The sequence below is a fragment of the Schistocerca cancellata genome, chromosome 7 (assembly GCF_023864275.1).
Source record: "Schistocerca cancellata isolate TAMUIC-IGC-003103 chromosome 7, iqSchCanc2.1, whole genome shotgun sequence".
NCBI lineage: Eukaryota > Metazoa > Arthropoda > Insecta > Orthoptera > Acrididae > Schistocerca > Schistocerca cancellata.
The window spans coordinates 136,678,344-136,703,635 of record NC_064632.1 but is presented as its reverse complement, the minus strand read 5'-3'; the positions used below and the strand labels follow the sequence as shown (position 1 = coordinate 136,703,635).

Sequence of the window (25,292 nt, the reverse complement as noted above, 5' to 3'; positions counted from 1 at the left end):
GTGAAACTAAACTTCTAATTGCTGTTGTTTGTAGGTCCCCTAACTCCGACTTCAGAGCATTTTTGCTTAAGCTAGAGAGGGTTCTTGATTCACTTTGTAGGAGGTACCAAAAAGTAGTTATATGTGGTGACTTCAATATTAATTTTGTACATGATTGTGTAAGAAAAAGGATGTTGGTAGATCTCCTAAATTCATATGATCTGATGCAAACTGTGTTTTCTCCAACTAGGGTGCAGGGGAACAGTAGCACAGTCATAGACAATATTTTTATTCTTTCTTCATTACTAGATGGGCATTCTGTTAGTAAAAGGGTGATTGACCTTTCAGACCATGATGCACAAATTTTAACACTAAAAGGTTTTTGTACTCAAACCAATGTCGTATTTAATTACAAACTATGTAGGAAAGTTAATCCAACAGCAATAGAGAGTTTTTCAAAACTTGTCAAGGAACAAGAGTGGCAAGATGTTTATAGTGCCGATAATATAGATGATAAATACAATGCTTTCCATAACACATTTCTCATGCTCTTTGAGAGTTGCTTTCCATTAGAACACTTTAAACGGGGTACTAGCAGTAATGGACAGCTCGGTTGGCTGACTAGTGGGATAAGGATAATGTGGTGTCACCGCCAGACACCACACTTGCTAGGTGGTAGCTTAAATCGGCCGCGGTCCATTAGTACATGTCGGACCCGCGTGTCGCCGCCATCAGTACTTGCAGACCTAGCGCCACCACATGGCAGGTCTAGAAAGGCGGACTAGCACTCGCCCCAGTTGTACGGACGACATTGCTAGCGACTAGACGTACGAGGCCTTCCTCTCATTTGCCGAGAGACAGTTAGAATAGCCTTCAGCTAAGCACATGACTACGACCTAGCAAGGCGCCATTAGCCTTACCTACTTTGAGAGTTATAGTATAAATGTCTCAAGAAGAACGCTGTATTCATCAGAGAATAAAAGTTAAGTATAAAGCAACTACGTACTTTTCTTGCTACCATTCAATAGTTATCCTGTTTCAGACTTCACGCCCGTCTGCATTAGTTAGCGTGCCTTTCGGCTACCTCCGAGTGGTGTGGCTGTCTTGCTACGCCACAACAGATAATCACGTAGAACAAAACGGGAATTACATCAAAATGTTAGAAGTAGTCACAATCAAGCTACAGTAGCCCATTACAAACAGTATTGTAAGGTGCTTAAAAATGTTATTAGCAAGGCAAAAAGTATGTGGTATGCAAATAGAATAGCTAATTCACAGGATAAAATTAAAGCCATATGGTCAGTTGTGAAGGAAGTGTCTGGTCAGCAGCACAAGGTTGATGATATAAAGTCAGTTCGCAGTAATAATATTTCTGTTACTGATAAATCAGATATATGTACAGTATTTAACAACCATTTTCTGAGCATTGCTGGTGAATTAAATAAAAATTTAGTTTCTACAGGAAATCATATAAGTTTCTTAGCAAATGCCTTTCCGAGATTGACGTCTGAAATACTCCTCTGTGATACAAACAAGAGGGAGACTGAGTCAATAATTAAATCACTGAAGACTAAGGACTCTCATGGTTATGATGGAGTTTCTAGTAGAATATTAAAGTAGTGTGCTGCACATGTTAGCCCTGTATTTAGCCATATTTGTAATTTTTCCTTTAGGAATGGCCAGTTTCCTGAGCGATTAAAGTACTCAGTAGTAAAGCCACTTTATAAAAAGGGAGAAAGGGATAATGTAGATAATTTTAGACCTATTTCTATGCCATCAGTGTTTGCAAAAGTTATCGAAAAGGCTGTGTATGTAAGGTTAATTGATCATTTTATATCACACGATTTGCCATCAAATGTACAGATCGGCTTTAGAAGTCGTTTGACAACTGAAAATGCTATATTCTCTTTTCTCTGTGAGGTACTGGATGGGCTAAGCAAAACGTTTTGAACACTTGGTGTATTTTTTGATTTAACAAAGACATTTGACTGTGTTGATCTCACAATATTGCTCCAGAAGTTGGACTATTATGGAATAAGGGGAGTAGCTCACAATTGGTTCACCTCTTACTTTAGCAACAGGCAGCAAAAGGTCATTATTTACAATGTTGATAACGGCTGTGATGTGGGATCTGAGTGGGGTACTGTCAAGTGGGGGGTGCCCCAGGGATCAGTGTTGGGGCCGCTTCTGTTCCTTATTTATATAAATGATATGCCCTCTAGTATTATGGGTAACTCTAAAATATTTCTGTTTGCTAATGACACTAGCTTGGTAGTAAAGGATGTTGTGTGCAACATTGACTCGGTTTCAAGTAGTGCAGTACATGACTTCAGTTCATGGCTTGTAGAAAATAAACTAACGTTAAATCACAGTAAGACTCGGTTTTTACAGTTTCTAACAAACAATTCAACAAAACCTGACGTTTTAATCTCACAGAATGGGCATATGATTAGTGAAACTGAACAGTTCAAATTCCTAGGTGTTCTGATAGATAGTAAGCTGTCGTGGAAAGCCCACGTTCAGGATCTTGTTCAAAGACTTAATACTGCCATTTTCACTATTCGAACAGTATCGAAGGTGAGTGATCCTTCGACACATAAATTAGTCTACTTTGCTTATTTTCATTCACTTATGTTGTATGGTATTATGTTTTGGGGTAACTCTTCCCATTCTAGAAGGATATTTTTGGCTCAGAAATGGGCGGTTCGGACAATAAGTGGTGCGAGTTCACAAACCTCTTGTCGACCTCTGTTCACGAGTCTGGGTATTTTGACATTGGCCTCTCAATATGTATATTCCTTATTGTCGTTTCTTGTTACCAATATTAGTTTATTTTCATCAATAAGCAGCTTTCACTCTGTTAATACTCGGCAGAAATCAAACCTCCATTTGGATCGGACTTCCTTAACTCTTGTGCAAAAAGGTGTGCAGTATACTGCTGCATCCATTTTCAATAAGCTGCCACTCGAATTCAAAAATCTAAGCAGTAATCCACGCGCTTTCAAATCGAAACTGAAGAGTTTCCTCATGGGTCACTCCCTCTATTCTGTCGAGGAGTTCCTTGAAAAATTAAGCTGATTCTCATTGTATAGCTGATAGCACTTATGGACTGATTTTCTTGCAGGTTCATGAACATTTATTTTTATCTGTTATTACTGTTATGTTGTAAGTACATGTACTTACACGTTCTGTGACCTTGGAGATTTGCTCCTCAATTTGGTCCTACGGAACTTGACGCGTAAATAAATAAATAAATAGGCACAGGTACCAAGGGCATGTTTGCACAGGTAAATACAGCTAAGCTTGCACAGGTAAATACAACTAAGCTTCTTGCTTTCATCTTGCAAGCAAGACTCGCAGTCTTTACAACTGTCTGAAACCAGAGCAGATGTCTTCCAATCCAAAGTGACACACATTGTTAGTATCAATAAGAGCTACCACCTGCAGCTGGCTGCACCCTGTGCTCTTCATGGCATCTGGAAGCACCTTTCCACACCTGGAATGACTCCTCCTGGTATACACACAGAATGCACACTAGATTACTTCCCTTCCTTGGCAGCAATATCCCTGAGGGATCCACTAGGTCCATAATATTGGAGCTCCAACCAAAAGTAATACCACCCTCTGTGAATGCCCAGAACTAACAGGCCAATAGGGTTCATATGGAAGAGGGCGAGCGATTACATTTGGCTCTGGGTATTTCTCAGGCACTGACAGCATCCAAAACTTGTTCGTCATCCCCTCTAAATGATTCAAAACTGTCATGGTTACACTCATCCAGTACATAAAAAATGACGCTATGATACTGAGATTAGTGGCAAGAGGATTCTGTTATTTGCTTTTCTCTTTTTAATGTGTAACCTGACGTGTTCTGCACCCTCAAGGTTCTCTTTCTTGACGGAATCTACAGAATACAATGAATGAGTGACTGAATGAATTTGTTTCACTTTATTGTGTCTGACTGGAGAAATATTATCTGCCATTGTTCTTATAAGACTTTATTTCCACTCAAAACTACTACTACTTTTTAAAAATGACAGTAAAGCGATAATTACCTGTATTGAAAGCCTGGTCACCCATAGAAAACACATTTTTCAGTATCTTTTTCTCTGAAGCTTTTTTATCTGCATATCCATTAAACTTGCTTACAGCTTTTTTGGGATCAATTTTCCCAATACACAATCCTGGTTCCCCTGAAAATATTACATACTTCAGTAAGCAAGACGATTAGGTGTACAGGATTTCCAAGACAAGATTATTTAACAGTATCACTGTACCAGGATTACATCGAATGCAGAAACCATTAGCATCTCTAATAGGTTCTCCAGTTTCTTCATCAACTTTTATCAAAATAACAGGATAGACTGCAGTTGCATATCGAGGAACAAAGCCAACAGCACCAACTGTTCCATCTATGTTGACTGAAAAATCACAACAAAAAATGTGGTAAATTGGTAGGATGAATATAACAAACTTTTATGAAACTTTTAGCATTTAGATATATTCAAAGAGCCATGCTACAAAGGTATAAACAATACTTTATGAAACAGCAAATGAATTGCTAATAATATTCACCAATGTTTGAGTTCCCCTCTGTTGCACCATAAAATTCTCCAATCTTTTTAATTCCAAATCTCTTAGTGAATTCTCTCCATATCTGTGGGCGAAGACCATTTCCAAACATCAAGCGAACCTTGTGCTGAGTATCTTCAGACTTCGGTGGTACAGACAATAGGTAACGACACATCTCCCCTATGTACTGAGCTACCTAAAAATTGTGAAATACAAAATGGAAAAAGAAGAATTGATTTATTGTATTTATGGAAACTAAATTTCTTGTTATAAAAAGATGCTTCATATTAATTTAAAATTTTTATAATTGCTTAAGTATTGTTATTTTACAACTAGCTGCAATATTAACATCACTAATTCATTTAAAAATGACAAAGCAATTAAACAGCTTTTTCTCAGAGAGAAAGGAGACATCAGCATTTACAAAGCCCTATTAATGTTAGGTTTATACTAATACTGCAATGAGTAAAAAAAATTAAAAAGTTACTGAGAACTTGTGAAATTAAAAAATATCAATCAGATATGCAGACTGAATGTTCTATGAATTTCGAGTGTGTTACGAAAGGTATGCTTTTTGGCATTTACATATGGGAAAGACTATGAACTTGTGATATTTGACTGATTTTTTTCTCTTGATGGTAACTGTACACTAGTACTTTGGTAACAGTTAGTATTTGTAGCCCTCTGTCCATGATCTTCTAAGCTTCTTTTAGCAGGAAAGACAAACCAGTCCCCCTCAGCAGCCGGGGACTGTGGTCATGTGTGAGTGAGTTGTGTCTAGAGTGAGTGTGTGTGTATATGTTGTCTATTTCTACCAAAGGCCCTGTTGGCCAAAAGCTCACTTTCTGACAGTCTTTCTGTTGTGCCTATCTGTGACTCAGCATCTCCGCGATATGGTGAGTAGCAACCATCCTTTTCATAATATTGTTATACCCATATGTATGTTGTTTTTAAGATGAGGATGCCAGTCCCAAAGGTATTTTAAAGCATCCTCCCAGGGAAGAATCCATGTATCACTTCCTGCTTGTATCTAGTGTAACTGCATGCTCATATAATTTTTCAGGATGTTCGCAGATTTTATACATGAGTTACCTGTAACTTAATGAAATGGGACTTAATGAAATGGGCCTGATCTCACTATCAAATGAGCACATTATAAAAATGATAACAAAATACATGCCTGGAAAATATAATAAATAGCATGATCAGTTTTTCATATAGCACATCTGTCCTGGAGTTTGGCATGTCTGATCACCAAGCAATGCAGCTTCAGTTTCACTCAAATGATAGCACACCCCTCACACCCAAGGATGTATGTAAAAGACTTGCATATGATGATAAATCAGTAGCCTTAAGAGCACATTACAATTCACCTTGTAGTTCATCAAAAAGTGTGTCGCTTGTCATTTTACCAATGATTTGTATTACTGCTTTGATGTGGCTACAAAAGTCAAAACTACAAATCATACAAATGAGACTATCTGATTAGGAGAAGTTACTTTATAACAATTTGGAACTGTAGAAGACAATAATCCCAAACTTAAAGCTGCCTTCAGCAGTTACAATGAGTGTGATAACAATTTGTTAACTGAAACTGGAAGCAATTATAATAATAGTGAGCTCCAAAATGCAAGTAACTTGACTGCTGACATATGGGATGTAATTAATAGTTTTAGAGTAACAAGTGACAAATATTATGGTGACCTTAACATTTAGCATACATGTATCTTCTTTCCACTGACAACAGAGAAATAACCAGTAGCATTTGTTCATTAAAACAGTAACCCCTGCAGGAAGTGAAAATAAACATTAACATTTTAGGAATCTCTAAGAAGCATTGTGAACCTCTATCTGCAGCAGTTGACAGTGTAATTTAAACTATTACCTTTCTGGAAAGACTGAAACTCAATTATTCCTAGCTTTTAAGAAAGGGGACAAACAGAAAAGAAAATTTATCAAATGAATTAAATTCGCTAAAAGTTTTAGGTCAATCTCTGTTTCGCTGGTCTTCTCTAACATATTGGGGAAGGTAATCTAAAATAGAACCATAACTTTTCTGGACAAAAGCAATTTAGTTCTGAGAAACAAAATGGTTTCTTACAAAATGAACCCACCAGGGTGGCAGCTGCTCAGTTTCTTGATGAAATGATAAGCGGTAGAGAAACAAAGAAACAGGCAGCTGCATTCAAAAATGCTTTTGACTCTGTTAATGTTACTGTGCTATTAGATAAATTATTAGATGCTGTAATTACTTGTTAAAACATTTTATAGTTCCAAAAATAGTAATCATGTATACAAAATGTTTGTCCAGAAAGTAACGTCACCCTTCTATTCTGATGCTCCTATTGATCAGACTAAGATCTACTCATCCAGGCTCATTTGTGGGAGCTGTTGGCTCCTCAGTACAACCAGTTTTAGTTCCCTCTGAGTTCCTGGAGAGGCATAATTTGTCCCTATATTAACCTCTGTTTGGTTGCCTGGTTACAGCCACGGTGGAGAGTTCACTTGAACTACAATATGCACTCAAATTCTGCATGGAACTTGGCAAGACCACAGTTGAAACATATCCAATGATTGAACAGGCATTTGGGAATGAATGTTTGTCAAACCAACTGCTGTTTCAGTGGCACAATGCGTTTTTGGAAAGCAGGATTAAGTCGATGATGAAACTCACTCTGAACAACCTACAATGTTGAAAGGTGAAGATTGTGTGACATGCAAACTTTTGATCAGAGGTCACAGAATGAGTGTTCATCTTACAGCTCAGACTCTGGATGTCCAAAATCATTGTCCATTAAACTGTAACTGAAGAATATCAGATGAAGAAAGTGACTGCAAAACTAGTCCTGAAAATATTTACCCATGACCTCGAGTCCAAACAATTGCTCGTTTATGAAGAACTTCTGGAATCACGCAGAAATGATACAACTTTTCTGGACAATATTATTTTAATGAGTGGGTTGGTCGGGCACTATGGCAGATGGTGCAACAGGGTAGAACAAGGTCAGGATGCTGGTAATCTGCCACATAGATTGAGGGTAGCAGTTGTGTAGTGAGATGGTGCCTGATAGAGGTGCTGACCCAACAAGATGGAACATTGCACAAACCGCACCAAGTATAGGGCACTACTAGTCCTGGGTGAGCCTGATCAATGCATGTACTACCACACTGGAAGCCCCATGAAGACAAGGCAGATCATGACAGCAGAGTCTGCCCAGAGTAAAGACAGTCAGCAAGAAGCTTGTCCACACAAGTGATGACTGTTGAACAGCTGCATGGCCCTGGATGGTCCAGGGTGGAAGGCGGCAGCAGATGATGTAAGCCCAACAGGTGGCCCGCCCTGCTGGAGAGCACGAAGTCCACAGCAATGGATTTGGCACAAACAGCAGTATCACAGTTAGCAGCAGCTACATCCAGAAAAAGAGACTTGTAGAACAATGGAGACTCATAAATTGGTAGAAGCGAAGATTGGAACCATCATAGGATCCTCCTTATAGCTGGTTGCAGCACATGGAAATACCTCTAATTGAAAATAAGGACACTAGTCACAACAGAACCATGGACTGAGTTTAAAGCAACCAGGCCACCTGCACCATGGTGGCTTTGCCTGTCTGCTGTGTTGATACTTTTGCACCTCTGGTCACTGTGCTCGGTGACTGTGTGAAATAACCACCTTGGCATCACAACCATAGTACTTGCCACAGCAAGCAGCCATGGTATAATTTGCTCGTCTGCCTTGACTTGAGCTATTTATCTGGTTCTTGTAGTAGCCAAGGAAGACTTTGCAGTTTCCCTCGGCTGTGCCAAGTAAGTTATATGCAGCACAACATGCCTCCCTCATTTAGAAAATCTACCCTGGACTTTTGCTCTTGGTTTCTCTGCAACATCTCAACATACATTTACAAGTTGACAATTATATGAAATATACTTAGCTTCCCTCTCACGCTAGCTCACTTAAATTACAAGATTCATTGGCTATGTTCTTAAATCTAAACATCATCTTCCACACCCATTCCACTGGACTCTCTGGCTTTCTTACAGGAACTTGAGTCCACCAAATCGTAACTTATTTACTAGTACAATGACATTATTAAATTCTGTCATCTTGACAAACTGAAAACGTTCTACAATACACAAACTTACATAAGCCTTTACATTTCACACTTCTCTTTGTTTCTCAAGTATTTCTCTATTCTATCCTTACTTACTAATCACCATTTGCTACAGGTTACTCAATCACCTACTCTCGTTTTCACATACAGCAATGACTCTACTGAACTGCTACTTACAGCTAATAAAGTAATATTACAAATGCTTCCTTCCCAGCCATTCCTTTAACATGACCTTCTTCAGCAGTTCGTTTCACTCAATTGTTTCTGATATCCAGCATGTTTCTTCATTTATCAGGAGGTCTGTTACAGAGTTCCCTTTCTGTTTTTCAGAACACATGTCCTTAAAACTATGCTTAGACAAAAACTGCATATGGTACTACCACTCTTAATATACTGGTTGGTAGTTCCAATGGTTCCCCTTACTTTATTAATAATTTTAGACTGACTAGATCTAGCAATGAAACTTCCTGGCAGATTAAAACTGTGTGACCGACCGAGACTCGAACTCGGGACCTTTGCCTTTCGCGGGCAAGTGCTCTACAATCTGAGCTACCGAAGCACGACTCACGCCCGGTCCTCACAGCCCTACTTCTGCCAGTATCTCGTCTCCTACCTTCCAAACTTTACAGAAGCTCTCCAGCGAATCTTGCAGAACTAGCACTCCTGAAAGAAAGGATACTGCGGAGACATGGCTTAGCCACAGACTGGGGGATGTTTCCAGAATGAGATTTTCACTCTGCAGCGGGATGTGCGCTGATATGAAACTTCCTGGCAGGAAGGCTGTGAGGACCGGGCGTGATTCGTGCTTCGGTAGCTCAGATGGTAGAGCACTTGCCCGCGAAAGGCAAAGGTCTCGGTCGGTCACACAGTTTTAATCTGCCAGGAAGTTTCATATCAGTGCACACTCTGCTGCAGAGTGAAAATCTCATTCTGGAAACATCCCCCAGGCTGTGGCTAAGCCATGTCTCCGCAGTATCCTTTCTTTCAGGAGTGCTAGTTCTGCAAGGTTCGCAGGAGAGCTTCTGTAAAGTTTGGAAGGTAGGAGACGAGATACTGGCAGAAGTAGGGCTGTGAGGGCCGGGCGTGAGTCGTGGTTCGGTAGCTCAGATGGTAGAGCACTTGCCCGCGAAAGGCAAAGGTCCCGAGTTCGAGTCTCGGTCGGTCACACAGTTTTAATCTGCCAGGAAGTTTCATATCAGCCCACACTCCGCTGCAGAGTGAAAATCTAATTCTGGATAGATCTTGCAATGCTATTCTTTCCTGTACTTTTTCCCATCAAACCCAAGTTCCTTTTATCACGTGAATTGAATCTTAATGATGCTGTACACAATTTATTCGGCACTATTTCCATTCTTGCAATAATGAATCATTTGCAACTTTCTCCTTCAGCCAAAAAAAGTCTTCCCAAGTTCAACTGTGTGCTCAAGAAAAATTACACGAAGTTTTTTTCTTACCTTCAGTACCAATAACACTGCAAGTGTCATCAACTTTATTCTGATCCTGAGGTACACATTCCTGAAATGATTCAGTCCTGTTCGCCTGATCATTAGATTTACAATCATTTTCTCTCTTTTTTCTCTTCCTCCCTGCCCTCCCTTCAGGGGAGGTGATGCCATCACCAACAGCAATGAATCAGCTTTCTTCGGAAATAAATGTATCTGTACTATTCCACTATCCTCAACATCTGTAACATAGCCAACACCATCAATAGCTCCCCCTGTGGATCCCTTGTAGTATCTACAATAAAATTACTATCTGCAGTGGCACTCTGCATGACACAAAAATCAATGGCATATGTGCTTCCCTGTACGCCTGTCTCAGGCTCCATGGCCTGTAAACAACAATCACCCAATGGCGTAGACACTACTCCACCTACATCAACATCACCCATGTTGCTACTCACACACTCAATACAGAACATATTTACTTCATCTGGCACTACAGCTACCATGAAATGTGAGCTGATAATTCTACACTACTCTCCTTAACTTTCACAATGCCACTACTTTGCACATGAAATAAACTCACACTAACTTCCATAACATTAGTACTCTCTTAAGATTCTCATTCCAATGAATCGTTAAATCCTTCCACCAATCACCTCACCTTTCCTCATTCCTCAAAATGTTTAGAGGTTTAACTACATCTGCGATAGCTGGATGTATTGTGGATGCAGAAAATCTAAATGTAGACCTGTTTCTTAAAATCCTAGAATTCTTTACTGCTGGAGAAGCAATCACCACTTTCTTCCAACCAAGCATCCCATTCTTTCTGCCTCTGCACAAATTTTGCATGAGTAATTGGACTAAACCAATCCCATTTGCCTCCCCTCTCAACTTTTTCTTTCTCTGCTAAAGATGCTTGGTCTGCTTTCACAGCCTGTACTTGCTTAGACATATCCACAATCCTTGCTAACAACTTGGCCCTTTGAGCTGTCAAGATTTGAAATATTTAATACAGGGCAAGCCACTGTGTTATTGAAACTGATACGGTTGACCCTCTAACAGTTACACGAAACAACAAGAGAACAAAGTAAAACAATCATGCAAATACTCAAATATATAACTAGCAAAATACTTATTACAATGTAACATTCCACCTGAATGGCTACTCATGGCTACCACTACCACATGTTTAACAAAGTGAGCCATACCCCTTGCTCAAACCAAAGTACATGCTTGTTCCAAATAGCACAAACTGACATATAACCTCAGAACATCTCCTGCATTAATTTTCTTCATATTATACATACAACTAGAATCAAGACACCTGGCAAAACCAACCCATTGGTTTTCTGTGATCCTCGCAGTAATACTACTGCACTCACCATACTGCATGCTGATGAAACTGCAATCTTCTAGTAACTGAGCCACCTTCTCCAGCGATGGCAGCTGGCATATTTCCACAGTCACCAAAACGTAGAGGTGATTGACCCTTCTGACACCACTTATAATGACGAGGTTAGTTGGCCACTTTGGTGGTTGGTAGAACAGGTTAGATCAAAGTCAGGACACTGTTAAGCCACCATAAAGAGTGAGGGTAGAAGTGAAGTGGTGAGTCAGTGCTGAAACGTTAGAAAAACAGCATTGCGAACCACTAATTTGTTACTGAGAGTACATCAGTAGTCGGATCATTGCCTTAGTGAGCTAGTGCCTACCAGTGTCAGTAGTACACATCCAGGCAAGGAAGACACTGTGATCAGAACACAGTTCATGGCAATGGGCTGGCAGCGAGCAGAAGGGAGGAAGCAGTTACATCAGTGCCTATGACATCGCAAGACTGCAGACCCAGGAGGATGGGAACATTGCCTCAGCTGCATCATGCAAGAACATCATGGCCACATGCGACAACACTAAAGACCCAATGCAGAAGAGGCAGCTCACAACAAAACAGTTTGCCCAGGGCAGAGGCAGGCTGCAAGAAGTCTGCCTGCACAAGTTATGACAGCTGAACAGCAGTACAGCACTGGACAAGACCCGGGGTGGCAGCTGAATGAGGCCTTCCCAGTTGACCCAGCAGTTGGAGAGTTCTAAGTCCACAGCATTAGGCTCGGCAAGAACAGCAGTTCCGAGCTAAATACAGCTAAGAGCACAGAAAGAGACTTGTAGAACCATGCAGATTCATAGACTGATATAAGGGTGTGATTCTTCAATTTTTCCAGGTGTATTTTATGTCGAAATAAATCTCGGGTGAACAGCCTGGTATGCGTGTGCATAGGACACAATATTTCGGCAATCAACCACGTTGCCGTCATCAGGTGTGCTGATGTACTGACCGGTGGTGGGCCGGCGTCAGGTATATATAGGACAATCCCCCTCCTCCCACAGGTGCTTCCTATGAGTCGGTGCAGTCCCCGCCCTGCACACGGTCCAGGTACAGCGTCCGTTCTCCCGCCGTCTGCGCGCTGCGTCCTAGGTCTTTTTGTTCAGGAGGGTCTGCCGGCACCGCTCTCATTTTCTTCCCTCCTTCACCGAAGTCGGTACACTCTGGGAAATATCCTTTTTCTTCTTATTCTGGGCGATCGTGCGTTCCCACACCTTGCTAAGGATGTAACCGCTGTCACGATTTAGTTGTGGCTCCCTTACTCTAATCTCTATGGCTTCTTTGATGACACAGTCCCAGTATTTGGAAGTCTGTGTCAGGACTTTGGTTTGGTCATAATGCATGCTGTGGTGTTCTGACAGGCAATGCTCAGCGATTGCTGACTTACTGGGCTGTTGCAGTCAAGTGAGTCATTGATGCTCTCGGTATCGGTCCTAAATGGTATGAATGGTCTGACCTATGTACACACTTCCACATTGGCAAGGTATCTGATAAACCCCTGATTTATGTAGACCAAGAAGGCTCTTGGTTTTACTTGAAGGACGGAAGATGGTTTTCACTTGGTGTTTACGTAAAATGTGTCCAATTTTTCTGGATAAGGCCCCACAAAACGGAATAATAGCCAAGGCCGCCTCCTCCTGATGTTCATCCTCAGTTTCCACCGGTGCTGCAGGTGTGGGATGTAGAGCCTTCCGAATTTGCCCTTCCTTGTAACCGTTCCTCCGAAACAAGGTCTTCAGATGGTCTAATTCTTGTTAGAGGCTGTCCCTGTTGGAGATGGTGTAAGCTCCGTGTACAAGAGTTTTGAGCAGGCCATTCTTTTGTGCCGGGTGGTGGCAGCTATCTGCATGTAGGTACAAATCAGTGTGCATCTTCTTCCTATACACGCTGTGGCTCAAAGTGCTGTCAGCTCGTCTTCTAATCAAAACATCTAGGAAAGGGAGCATCTCATCCGTTTGGATCTCCATGGTGAACTTAATATTCTTGTGTCTGGAGTTGAGAGTGTGAGGAAGTCTGCCAGTTTATCTCTTTCATGTGGCCACATAACAAAGGTATCATCCATATAGCTAAAGAAACAGATGGGTTTTAGATGTGCTGACTCAAGAGCTTCCTCCTCGAAATGTTCCATGTACATATTTGCGACAACGGGTGAGAGTGGACTCCCCATGGTTACTCCTTCTGTCTGCTCATAGTATTCACCATCAAATAAGAAGTTGATGTCAGAACATGTCTGAAAAGGTTGGTGGGCTCTTCATCAAATTTCTGACTGATGAGTTCCAAGGATTTTTGTAATGGAACTTTAGTGAATAGAGATACCATGTCGAAGCTCACCAGTATGTCAGATTCCTTAAGCGTAAGGTTTTTGATGCATCCCAGGAAATCCACGGAGTTACCAATATGGTGTGTACATCTCCCAATGAAAGGGCTAAGCAGTTGTTTGAGGTGCTTGGCGAGAAGGTATGTTGGGGCACCAATATTGCTGACAATGGGACGGAACGGAATCGACTCCTTGTGCGCCTTCAGCAGTCCATAAAGTCTAGGAGGAACAGCAGCCCTCGAGCGTAGCTTGTTGGTTATCTCATAAGGGAAGCGCCAGAGTCTTCCTCTTGACCCTCTTGGTAGGATTGGTGTCAATCTAGCGGTATGCGCTGTCACCAAGTAGGCCTCGCATCTTCTCAGCATAATCCTGTCAGGATAGGATCACTGTTGCATTGCCCTTGTCTGCAGGTAATATTACTATGTCTGGATCTTCTCTTAGCTCCCATATGGCGGCCCTCTCCCTGTAGGAAATGTTCGGTTTCATCAGCTTTGTTTTGGTTAGAGCTCTGCAGGTTTCGCAATGAACTTCTTCAACAGATTCAGGTGGAAGTCTAGCAGCTGTTTGTTCCACTGTGCTAATGATGTCAGCAATGGGTACATCTTTAGGAGTTGGAGCAAAATTCAATCCTTTCTTAAGAACCGAGATAGCGTCATCATCCAGACCCTTTGTTAGTGAGACTGATGATGGTCTTTCTGCTGCCACCGGAAGGTTGTTTCTGCGATATACATTCAAACTTGGATGCCTGTCATTTGGCTGACTTTCTCTGGGTTGAATCTGCTGTGGCCCATGTGACACCATCAATCCAATCCAACATCCAGGGGTTGAACTGGTTGGCCAGTTGTAGATGTAACTGTAGGAGTTCTTTGTTGGTAATGTCCAAGTGCCACCGCGTGAAACGAACTCTCTCTCGCACCAAAGCTAGGCTGGCACGTTTCTTGATTCTTCTGAGAACATCAACAGCACACTAGACTGCAACAGCCCAGTAAGTTGGCAATCGCTGAGCATTGCCTTTGTTGGTAATGTCCAAGTGCCACTGCGTGAAACGAACTCTCTCTCGTACCAAAGCTAGGCTGGCACGTTTCTTGATTCTTCTGAGAACATCAACAGCACACTAGACTGCAACAGCCCAGTAAGTTGGCAATCGTTGAGCATTGCCTGTCGGAACTCCACAGCATGCATTATGACCAAACCAAAGTCCTGACACAGACTTCCAAATACTGGGGCTGTGTCATCAAAGAAGCCATAGAGATTAGAGTAAGGGAGCCACAACTAAATCGTGACAGCGTTTACATCCTTAGCGAGGTATGGGAACCCGCGATCACCCAGATTAATAAGAAAAAGGATATTTCCCAGAGTGTACCGACTTCGGGGGAGGAGGGAAGAAAATGAGAGTGGTGCCGGCACACCCTCCTGAACAAAAAGACCAAGGACGCAGTGCCCACACGGTGGGAGAATGGACGCTGTACCTGGACTGCGCACGGGACGCGGACTGCACTGATTCATAGGAAGCGCCTGAGGGAGGACGGGAATTGTCCCATATATATACCTGGCGCCGGCCCACCGCCGGTCAGTACATCAGCGCACCTGATGATGGCAACATGGTCGATTGCCGAAATATTGTGTCCTATGCACGCTCATACAAGGCTGTTCACCCGAGATTAATTTCGTGTGATATAAGGGTAGTTCAAAAAGTTCACGGAGTTGCTACCAGATGACAATGTTAGCACAACGGGGTTTCCACATAATAATAGGTCACTCTCTATGAGTAAAGATGTGATGTGTCAGTGCTCTGGGTAGACATCTTTGGTGCAGGTGTCTCTCTGTTGTTTTTCTCATTTGGTGATTTGTGAAGATGGGGGAAAAAAAAAAATCAAGATTCGAACAGTGATTAAATACTTTGTAAAATAAGATTTGAAAGCAAAGGATATTTTTGCTGATTTTCAAAACACACTGGGAGACTTTGATCCTTCATATTCTGCTGTTACCAAGTGGAGAAACAGGTTCAAAAGTGGTCAGGACAGTTTAGATGATGATTCAGGTAGTAGTCAGCCAAGATGTGCCACTGCCTCATAAATTATTGTGTAAGTCCATAAGATGGTCACAGAGGAAATGAAAGTGCAAGAAACTGCTGAAGCTGTACAGACGTCATCTGAATAAGCATATCACATTTTAACATGGGAATTGGACATCAGAATTTTATTTGCTAGATGGGTGCCACAACTTTTGATGCATGATCAGAAATGCATCAGAATGGAAATGTCCAAACAATGTTTGACCCCATTTTCAGAGCAACCAACAAGATCTTTTGTACCAGTTTGTGACCACAGATTAAACTTGAGACCAATACTACAGCCCAGAGACAAAAATATAATGATTATCTGCCCACTGATCAAGCAATTATCTGCCCACTGCTCAAACAATTATGGGTCAATACTATGCTAACCTTCTGGACCAACTAAAACAGACATGTGAGAAAAGTCCGGGTTTCATCAAGACAATGCACGCCCATAGACAAGTGTCACTGCCACGGCAAAAACACATGGAATAAGATACAAACTTTTGCCACACCCACCTTATTTGCCTGATTTGGCTCCATCTGACTTCCACGGACTTCCATTTCTTCCCCAAGCTCAAAATTTTCCTCAGTGGACAGGCATTCTCTTCAAACAAATAACCCATCATAGGTCCCTCCTATTAGCTGGTAGGCAGCAGGCTGCAATCCCTCTAAAAAAGGAATATTTATGTGGACTTAACCCATCCTTGTTTTGCTACAGCACTGGTTTCTTCTGGACAAGTCACAACAGAACCAAGGTCTGAGTGTGAAGCAATTGGTCCATCTGCAGTATGACAGCTCCATCTTTCTGCCATGTCAATACTTTTGTACTTCTGGTCACCCTGTTTGGTGACTGAGTGAAGTAACCACCTTGATGACATGGTCTTCGTACTCACTGCATAGGCAGGCAGCCCTGGTGTACGTTGCTCAGCCAGCCTGACTTGTTTGTCTGGCTCTTGTAGTAGTCGTGGAAGATGTTTCAATTTCTCTCAGCCATGCCAAGTGAATTATTTATGGTGCAACACTGTAAAGGAAACAAGATGTGGGTTTTCAAAGATGACCCTGAGACAAGAGACAGAGCTCTGAGTGGCACACCTCACAGTCAGCATGCCCCGGGAAAGCATGCAGGAACAGGTCCAAAGTGAAGTGGTATCGTCCAGAAAGAGTTTGTAAGTCTTTTACATAGAAGTCCTCAAAAGGCCGGGGATGGGGAAGGGTGGGTTGTCTACATCAGAGCACTCATCATCATTGGTTCACAGAAGCTCCACCAAAACTATGCACCCAGCCACACTGCCTTCTTTGTGAGGGATTATCTGGTCTGTGCCAACCCCACTACAGTCCCAACCTCACTCCAGCAGACTTTCGTTTGTTTCTTGAGCCCAAGACACCCTTCAAAGGACACCGTTTCATGACCATTGGCAATGTGAAAACTACAGTTATGCCTGCCCTAAAGGGCATTCCAATACAGGCCTTCCAGGGTGCATACAGCACCTGGAAATCTTATTGGCAAGAATGTACTGATGTATGAGGGTCATATGTTGTAGAATTTTGATGCATTGTTCCAGATGGATCAATAAATTAGTTTTTATGAACTTAGTGACATTACTTTTCACACAAACCTTGAAGGTCTGAAAACTAACATTAGATATGGTGTGCCTTGAGTTTCTGTACATGTTCTACTCTTTTTCCTTCTGTATAGAAATTATATTAAAGAGAGTTCTCTTAAATCTAAAGTAGTTCATTTTGATTCATCTGTTGCCTGCAAACACAAAGCCTATGATGAATTAAGATCTGCTGCAACAACAATGTAAATGAAATAGTGCAATATTTTAATAAAACCCATCTCAGTGTCAGCATCTGCAAAACATCAATGATGGAATTAAAAAAAAAGGAGAAATGATACTGGCGTGGAACTACACATAGGAAATACAATTGTAAAAAGGGAACCAAGTGTAAAATTTCTGAGAATAATCAATCAAGGTATCCTAAAATGGGACCTTCAAGTAGATTCCTTGGTCAAAAGAACTGTCCAAGATCATATTTGCAATAAATACTGGTTATTTGCAGTAAAGACACAACAGCACTAAACTTTGTGTGTAATTCACTATTTACCTCAAACTTTATGCATTTAAAATAAGGAGGTCAGCAAGCCAAGGTAAATTAATTAAGTTACTTGAGTTATACAACAGCAGTGGGCTGTACTTCAAGAATTTTGGTGAAATTTATTTTACAATTTTAACTGTAAGTAATATGTATGCATTAAGACTAGTTTTGTTGGTCAGGAAACTAGAGTCAAACTCAATCTACATCATCATAACACAAGAACCAAGTGGAATATAATATTAATAGCCAGAAGAGAGTGCTTTGTGGGAACGGTTCACTTTATCAAATGCATAGCTCAGTATCAGTTTAAGTGTTCCAACACTGAAGCTGGAACTTTCCCATAAAAAACTACTTATTGGTAATCTTTTTAGAATCTTGAGGAATAGCCTACTTTATTTTATGCAGACACTAAAAAAGTGCATAACCAACTGAATATTAAGTGATATGTCTCTTTCTAAGTTCTAATACAAATATAACATAAATAGGGAAAATAAATATAAAAAAGTTCCTCCACATAAATACTTTCTCTCAGTTCACTTCCACCTTAATCTAAAAGTAAGCTTAAGTTCATGACATATTCATGAAAAAGGAATGAAAAAGGAATCTGTAATTTGTCTAAAAACTTTTGGCCATATGCTAGTGTTTGAATAAAGCATTGTGATTGGAGATTCATTTTCTATATTGTTCCTTTCTCACTTTAGGTTTTGCCTGTTTTTGTTTTGACTTTCCTTTCTTGAGGTGAATTTATTTCTGGATATCCTCCTGCTTTATCTCCACTTCTTTCAGGTCATTTCCTACCTCAGTGAGCAACCTCTCTCTCTCTCTCTCTCTCTCTCTCTCTCTCTCTCTCTCTCTCTCTCTCTCTGGAAACATTCCACGTGGGAAAAATATATCTAAAAACAAAGATGAAGTGACTTACCAAACGAAAGCGCTGGCAGGTCGGTAGACACACAAACATACACAAAATATTCAAGCTTTCGCAACCAACGGTTGCTTCATCAGGAAAGAGGGAAGGAGAGGGAAACACAAAAGGATGTGGGTTTTAAGGGAGAGGGTAAGGAGTCATTCCAATCCCGGGAGCGGAAAGACTTACCTCTTTCCTGATGAAGTAACTTTGGCTTGTGAAAGCTTGAAATTTGTGTGTATGCTTGTGTGTTTTTTATTGTCTCTATCAATGTACCAACGCTTTCGTTCGGTAAGTTACAGCATCTTTATTCCTCAAGATTTGTCTTTCTCTTATTTATATTTTTAGTAAGGCATACTACAACACTTGAGGCCCCCGATCAAGCTAGTGTGCAGTAATGCTGTATCTCAGCATTAATGATTATTGATTTCTTCTTCTAGATCTTTCTGGTTAGTTGTTATGTCATTTTCACTTTCCTGATCTGAGAAATAAAGGCTTCTTTCTTTGACGTGTTGGAGTCAGTCCTCTCTCCAATTTAAATTTCTCTGTCCATTTGATTTGCCATTTTTCTACCTCTCAAACTGTGGGTGCTGACTTGACATTTTGTTATTAACTCCATTTTCTCAAGGAAAAGCTGGTGTGCTGCACTTCCTATTTATGTCTTCAGGTTACCCCAGATGCATCTAGTGGATCAGAAATAATTGCAAAGTCATCTGAAATGAATAGGCAGTCACATTCATGTTTCTATCGCTGAAGCTGACTCAATTTACAACACCTCTGTCGCTTACTCTTCTTCATAGCTTGCGGATGAATTTTCTCAAGAACAGATCAAAAGCAGAGGTTATTACTGTTGTTGTTGTTTTCATTATAAAATCAAGTATGAACTGCATACATTTAAGTCTGCTGTGTTTTAGCTTACAGTACAGCATTAGTGAGAGTTCTTATACTTGATTAAAGAGGTTGGGGTATTATATGTATTCACAGCCAAAATAAATTTTTGTTTATTAATTCCATCAGTGAAGCCAAGCACTTTGTTTTTATTTACCGTGCAGTTGTTCTGGATACAGTCAGTCCAATAATTGGAAGCAGAAAATTTCCGCCTGATAGTAACAGTGATACCAAATAGAAGTGCTTGACCAATGCCAATTGCTCCGCCAGCCGTATGGTACAATGGCAGTGGATCATATACAACATCATCTTGAGTGATTTTTAACAGCATGTTTACACCAACAGCCATAACCATGTACCTAAAACAACAATTACAATCAGTTACAATTAGTGACAATCCAACAATATAGTTAATAATAGAGGGAATGTCTAGAATTTTATTATGTGCTATAAATCAGGAGGTTATATACATTAGTGTAAAAGCAGGGGATTTGGAAAAAAAATTAAGAATATGAGACTACTGCTCTTTTTCTAACACTACTCATTTGCAGTTCTCATATATTAGATTGATGTATAAGTTTGTGGTGGTTTTGTTTTCCATGTTGGTATTCCAATTGCTATTGGTATTTTTTATTGATTGTCATTTTTTATTTACAGTTCACTGTTGCTATTTTAGATTAGATTAGATTTACTTTCATTCCAATTGATCTGTAGTGAGGAGGTCCTCCAGGATGTGGAACATGTCAGAAAAACAACAATACATGACAAATATTTACAACTAAACAAATAAGCTAATGTACCATTCCACAGGTCCCAAGTGGAATGATCGTCATTTTTTAGTGAACACTAAGAGTCATTTTACAAATACTAATGCACTGAGTTTAAAATAAAAAAGATTTTTATTTATTTATAAGGTAATAAACACGTAATACAACTACTGTAATACTTATTTACAATGAACACATTACTGCACTGAAATGGTGCAGAAGTTAGATTATACTTACACACATACACACACACACACACACACACACAAATTTTCAGTGAACACATTACTGCACTGAAATTGTGCAGAAGTTATGTTGTACTTATATACAAATCAGTTGGTTTTACTAAGAAATTCATCAATGCAGTAGAAGGAGTTGGCCACCAATAAATACTTTAGGCTTCTCTTAAACTGAATTTCATTGGTTGTTAAGCTTTTTATGGCTGCTGGCAAGTTATTGAAAATGTGTGTTCCTGAATAATGCACACCTTTTTGTACAAGACTAAGTGACTTTAAATCCTTGTGAAGATTATTCTTATTTCTAGTATTGATTCCATGAATTGAGCTGTTGGTTTGAAAAAGTTTTTGAGTTTACACATTGTCATGTGGAGACAATGAGTGGAGTTGTGGATGCTAGAAAATGGAGTGCCAAGTCGACAAATCAGAAATTTCCAATATATTCTTCTGTTTGAGTTCAATAGAGGGTTGACATCAGCAGAGGCAGCCAGAAACATTTGCAACATGTATGGCAAAATGCCACTGGACAGAGTGTGGTAAGAAAATGGTTTTCTCAATTTCAGGACAAGCATTTCGACAATGCTGACTCTCCATGTTCAGGAAGCCCTTCTGGATATGATGAAGATCATCTGTACAGCTTCAGCAGTTTCTTGCACTTTTACTTCCTCTGTGACCATCTTATGGACTTACACAATAATTTATGAGGCAGTGGCACATCTTGGCTGACTACTACCTGAATCATCATCTAAACTGTCCTGACCACTTTTGAACCTGTTTCTCCACTTGGTAACTGCAGAATATGAAGGATCAAAGTCTCCCAGTGTGTTTTGAAAATCAGCAAAAATATCCTTTGCTTTCAAATCTTATTTTACAAAATATTTAATCACTGTTCGAATCTTGATTTTTTTTTTCCCCCATCTTCACAAATCACCAAATGAGAAAAACAACAGAGAGACACCTGCACCAAAGATGTCTACCCAGAGCACTGACACATCACATCTTTACTCATAGAGAGTGACCTATTATTATGCAGAAACCCCGTTGTGCTAACATTGTCATCTGGTAGCAACTCCGTGAACTTTTTGAACTACCCTTATATCACACGAAATAAATCTCGGGTGAACAGCCTGGTATGAGTGTGCATAGGACACAATATTTCGGCAATCGACCATGTTGCCTCCATTATATGGTGAGTAGTGATCTATCTTTTTCATAATATTCTCATACTTTCATCCTGTATTTTCCGTTGTTTAAATTGCTTTTGAACAGATATTACAATGGAAATAACCACTGATTATTATTTTCTTTTCTCAATACCAACATGTTTACAACAGTTTACAGTCATAGTTGTCTTACTACTGGACAATCAGTTAAGTGATACAATTACGGTAAAAATACATATGCACACTATGCATTTGTCAATAGCGAAACTGGTACAAAAATATTTTTTATTTATTATTACTTTTGTGATGACATAGTGAACAGATCTGTTATTTGCCGGTAAAGCTCTTTTACAAGAACAGTCATATGCAGTGCATGCGGAATTATCCAAACTTTGTACATGGTGCATAAAATTCCACAAAACATCCTGCATTGCTATCTGTACTTACTTAAGGAGTTGCTTCATGCTGACCTCACAACAAGACAAATGTTTGCTCTAGAATTTCTTGCTCACATGGAAGTGGGTGTTAGAGGGTCACGGAACATTCTGTGGACAGATGAAGCCATTTTCATCTCCAAGAACGTATCTGTCTACAGAACTGAAGAATATGGGCAATGGAAAATCCACTCAAACTTCAACTGGTACCACTTCATTTTGCAAACGTAAATGTGTAGGCAGGTTGATGGCATCCTTTATTGTAGACCATATTTCTTCAAGGAGGTGGATCCTGTAACCTGTACCATTACTGGTAAATGCTATGGTAGTCTTTTGTGTACCAAGAACATTCTCACCCTTCAACAGCATGGATGTGTGGGTGGGATCATTTTCATGCAAGATGGCATTTCTCCGCACTGCAGACTGCACAGATAAAATTAAGGGACCAAACATAACCATACCATACACAGCTGGGAAAACAACTGAAGGCTAGCAAATGTTTTACAACCAATAGCTGTACCCTTAATTTTACAAAAACTCATATTATGCTATTACAGTAGAATGCTCAGACAAAGAGTATTTGCAACCTGGCAACAATGGTGGACATCACACTGGATGACACTCCTGAGAGATGACTAGGATACTAGAGGATGACTGGTGCCCATGAATGTCCCACATCTGAGAGACAGGATTCAATAGTGATTAAAAATCTTTGAAAACACCTGTCCTTGTCTTTTTTAATCAAATAGTGGGCCCGGGCTCAGATACTTTTCCCATCAATGGACATAGTTTATTTTTCTGGAGTGATCTTTGAGATTTTTAATGGCTACAGCTTTCTTTTGGTTCCACCATCATACAGGTTTCTGGTAGTTGGGCCCTGAGGAGAGAGGGATTGTTGCTTCTGCTGCCTGTAATATTACAACAATGGTATGTCAGCAGACCACTTCACTTCCTGCTCAAGAGGAGAGTTCAAGTTATAAAGGATTGGTGAGGCTACACCTATCAGTATTCTTAAAGTAACAGCAATTAAGGGCATTGTGATGGGTATTGGTGCAGCAAAGAAAGAATTATTATAAAATGGTCATTGCCGCATAAATTGTCATCCAACTACCAGCAAGTAGATGGAACAGAGCTGGGGCTACAGACTCTTACATCAATAGCATCAGAATTCGGGTGCAGAGTTGTGTCCCCGTATGAGCGATCTTTCAAGGAAGTAACTTCTCTGCTCAGGGAGACAAGGCAAAAGGAGAAGGGACAACAGGGGGGGGGGGGGGGGGGGCAGCTATTTGGGCCAATTAATAAGGATGGGAAAGAGAGCACTCTTTTTCCTGTAGGTGGTATTGCTTGAGTGAAATTTGTCATCATTTGTACAGGACGCAAGTGTCCGCATTTTTCCAAGTCTCAAAGTACACTGATCAGTCAAAGGTTTTATATTCTTATATATTTCATTCTTTCTGCCGTTTGTGTCAGACTGCAGAACGATTCTACTGCCATCAATGTATATCTGAATTAAGGGCAATAAACAGAAACCAGGGCTCATATAAAAGCATATAGGCAGCCTTTTTTCCCTTGCTCGTTTACAAGGTGGTGGTGGTGGTGGGTAGTGTTTAACGTCCCGTCGACAACGGGGTCATTAGAGACGGAGCGCAAGCTCGGGTTAGGGAAGGATTGGGAAGGAAATCGGCCGTGCCCTTTCAAAGGAACCATCCCGGCATTTGCCTGAAACGATTTAGGGAAATCACGGAAAACCTAAATCAGGATGGGTGGAGACGGGATTGAACCGTCGTCCTCCCGAATGCCGTTTACAAGTGGAACACGAAAGAAAATTACTAGCAGCGGTATAAGATATCCTCCGTTATATATTGTATGGTGGCCTGCAGAGTATGTATGTATATAGATGTAGATTGGAGAAGATATTTTTCTCCTTGCTTCTTACATTAGTTTCCACTAGAGAGGGGGGGGGGGGGGGGGGGAGGGGAGAGGTAGAGTTGGGAATGACCACCAGCTTGGGACACATTAGATCTCTTCACTGTAAGTTATCCTCCTTGGTGCCATCCCCTCATCCTTCCACTGGTGTCACTCTACTATAGCACTGGGTACCTGGCACAAGTTGGTACTCTATGGAGTCCCTACGTTCCACGTAAGATGATCTCATACTTCTAAACATACATCAGATTTTGACAGCACAGGCTCTTAACAGTGTGATTCTTGCATGGTCAGGATACTACTACACCCATGCAGATACTTCACGACACTCCCCACCCCCTATGATGGGTTGGCTGCTACGCTACGTTTTTGGCACACTGTGGGTAACATACATACCCACAGACGCCTGCAAGCAAGGGGAGGCATGAAGGGCCACTTTCCCCTACCCTCCTCATTTCCCATGGAATCTGGAGTACAGACTTTTTCATACACCATAACAGTCGGTTCTCTAGAATGTAGTTTGTTTTTTGTATCACCTACAGAATTCAGTTCTTGCAGCATTTACGTGTCTCAAAACTGACCAGTTCATTTATACAAAAAATAACAGAAAGGACAAATTTGTGCAGGCATCCAGGTGCACACCATGCAAATTAAGTATAATTTTGCATCTGGTGGTACACGTGCCACACTGTGTGACTTTCATGGCACAGCCAGCACTACTAACAACATTTTGAAAGGTATAGGTTCAAAATCACACTTGATGATTCGAAAAAGGGGCGATAGATGTAAGCTAAGTGGTTCAAAGAGTAACCAATATTAGAAGCCTTTGATAAGCTCAGCCTACAACAAAACACCACCATGATTTAATAGTCAGAGAGGAAGGATAGTCAGAGAGGGGAAGAAGGGGGAACTTTAGCATGAGTTAAGAAGAATTGCATCAATAGCTCACAGTGAAAGTGTGTGGCTATGGCAAGTGTGAGGCTATGGGCGTCAGCAAAATCTAAAGATCAAG

General features: G+C 40.7%; 1 protein-coding gene across 1 annotated transcript in view; it reads right to left on the bottom strand.

The window, feature by feature from the left end:
• Positions 1-25,292, bottom strand: part of LOC126092442 (long-chain fatty acid transport protein 1-like) — a 284,340-nt gene that overhangs the window by 38,126 nt on the left and 220,922 nt on the right. Inside the window, exons 5-8 of the mRNA XM_049908043.1 lie at positions 19,912-20,113; positions 4,555-4,747; positions 4,257-4,400; positions 4,035-4,172 (exon numbers count right to left, since the gene is read on the bottom strand). Coding sequence (XP_049764000.1) covers positions 4,035-4,172; positions 4,257-4,400; positions 4,555-4,747; positions 19,912-20,113 — 677 coding nt within the window. The remainder of the gene's footprint in view (positions 1-4,034; positions 4,173-4,256; positions 4,401-4,554; positions 4,748-19,911; positions 20,114-25,292) is intronic.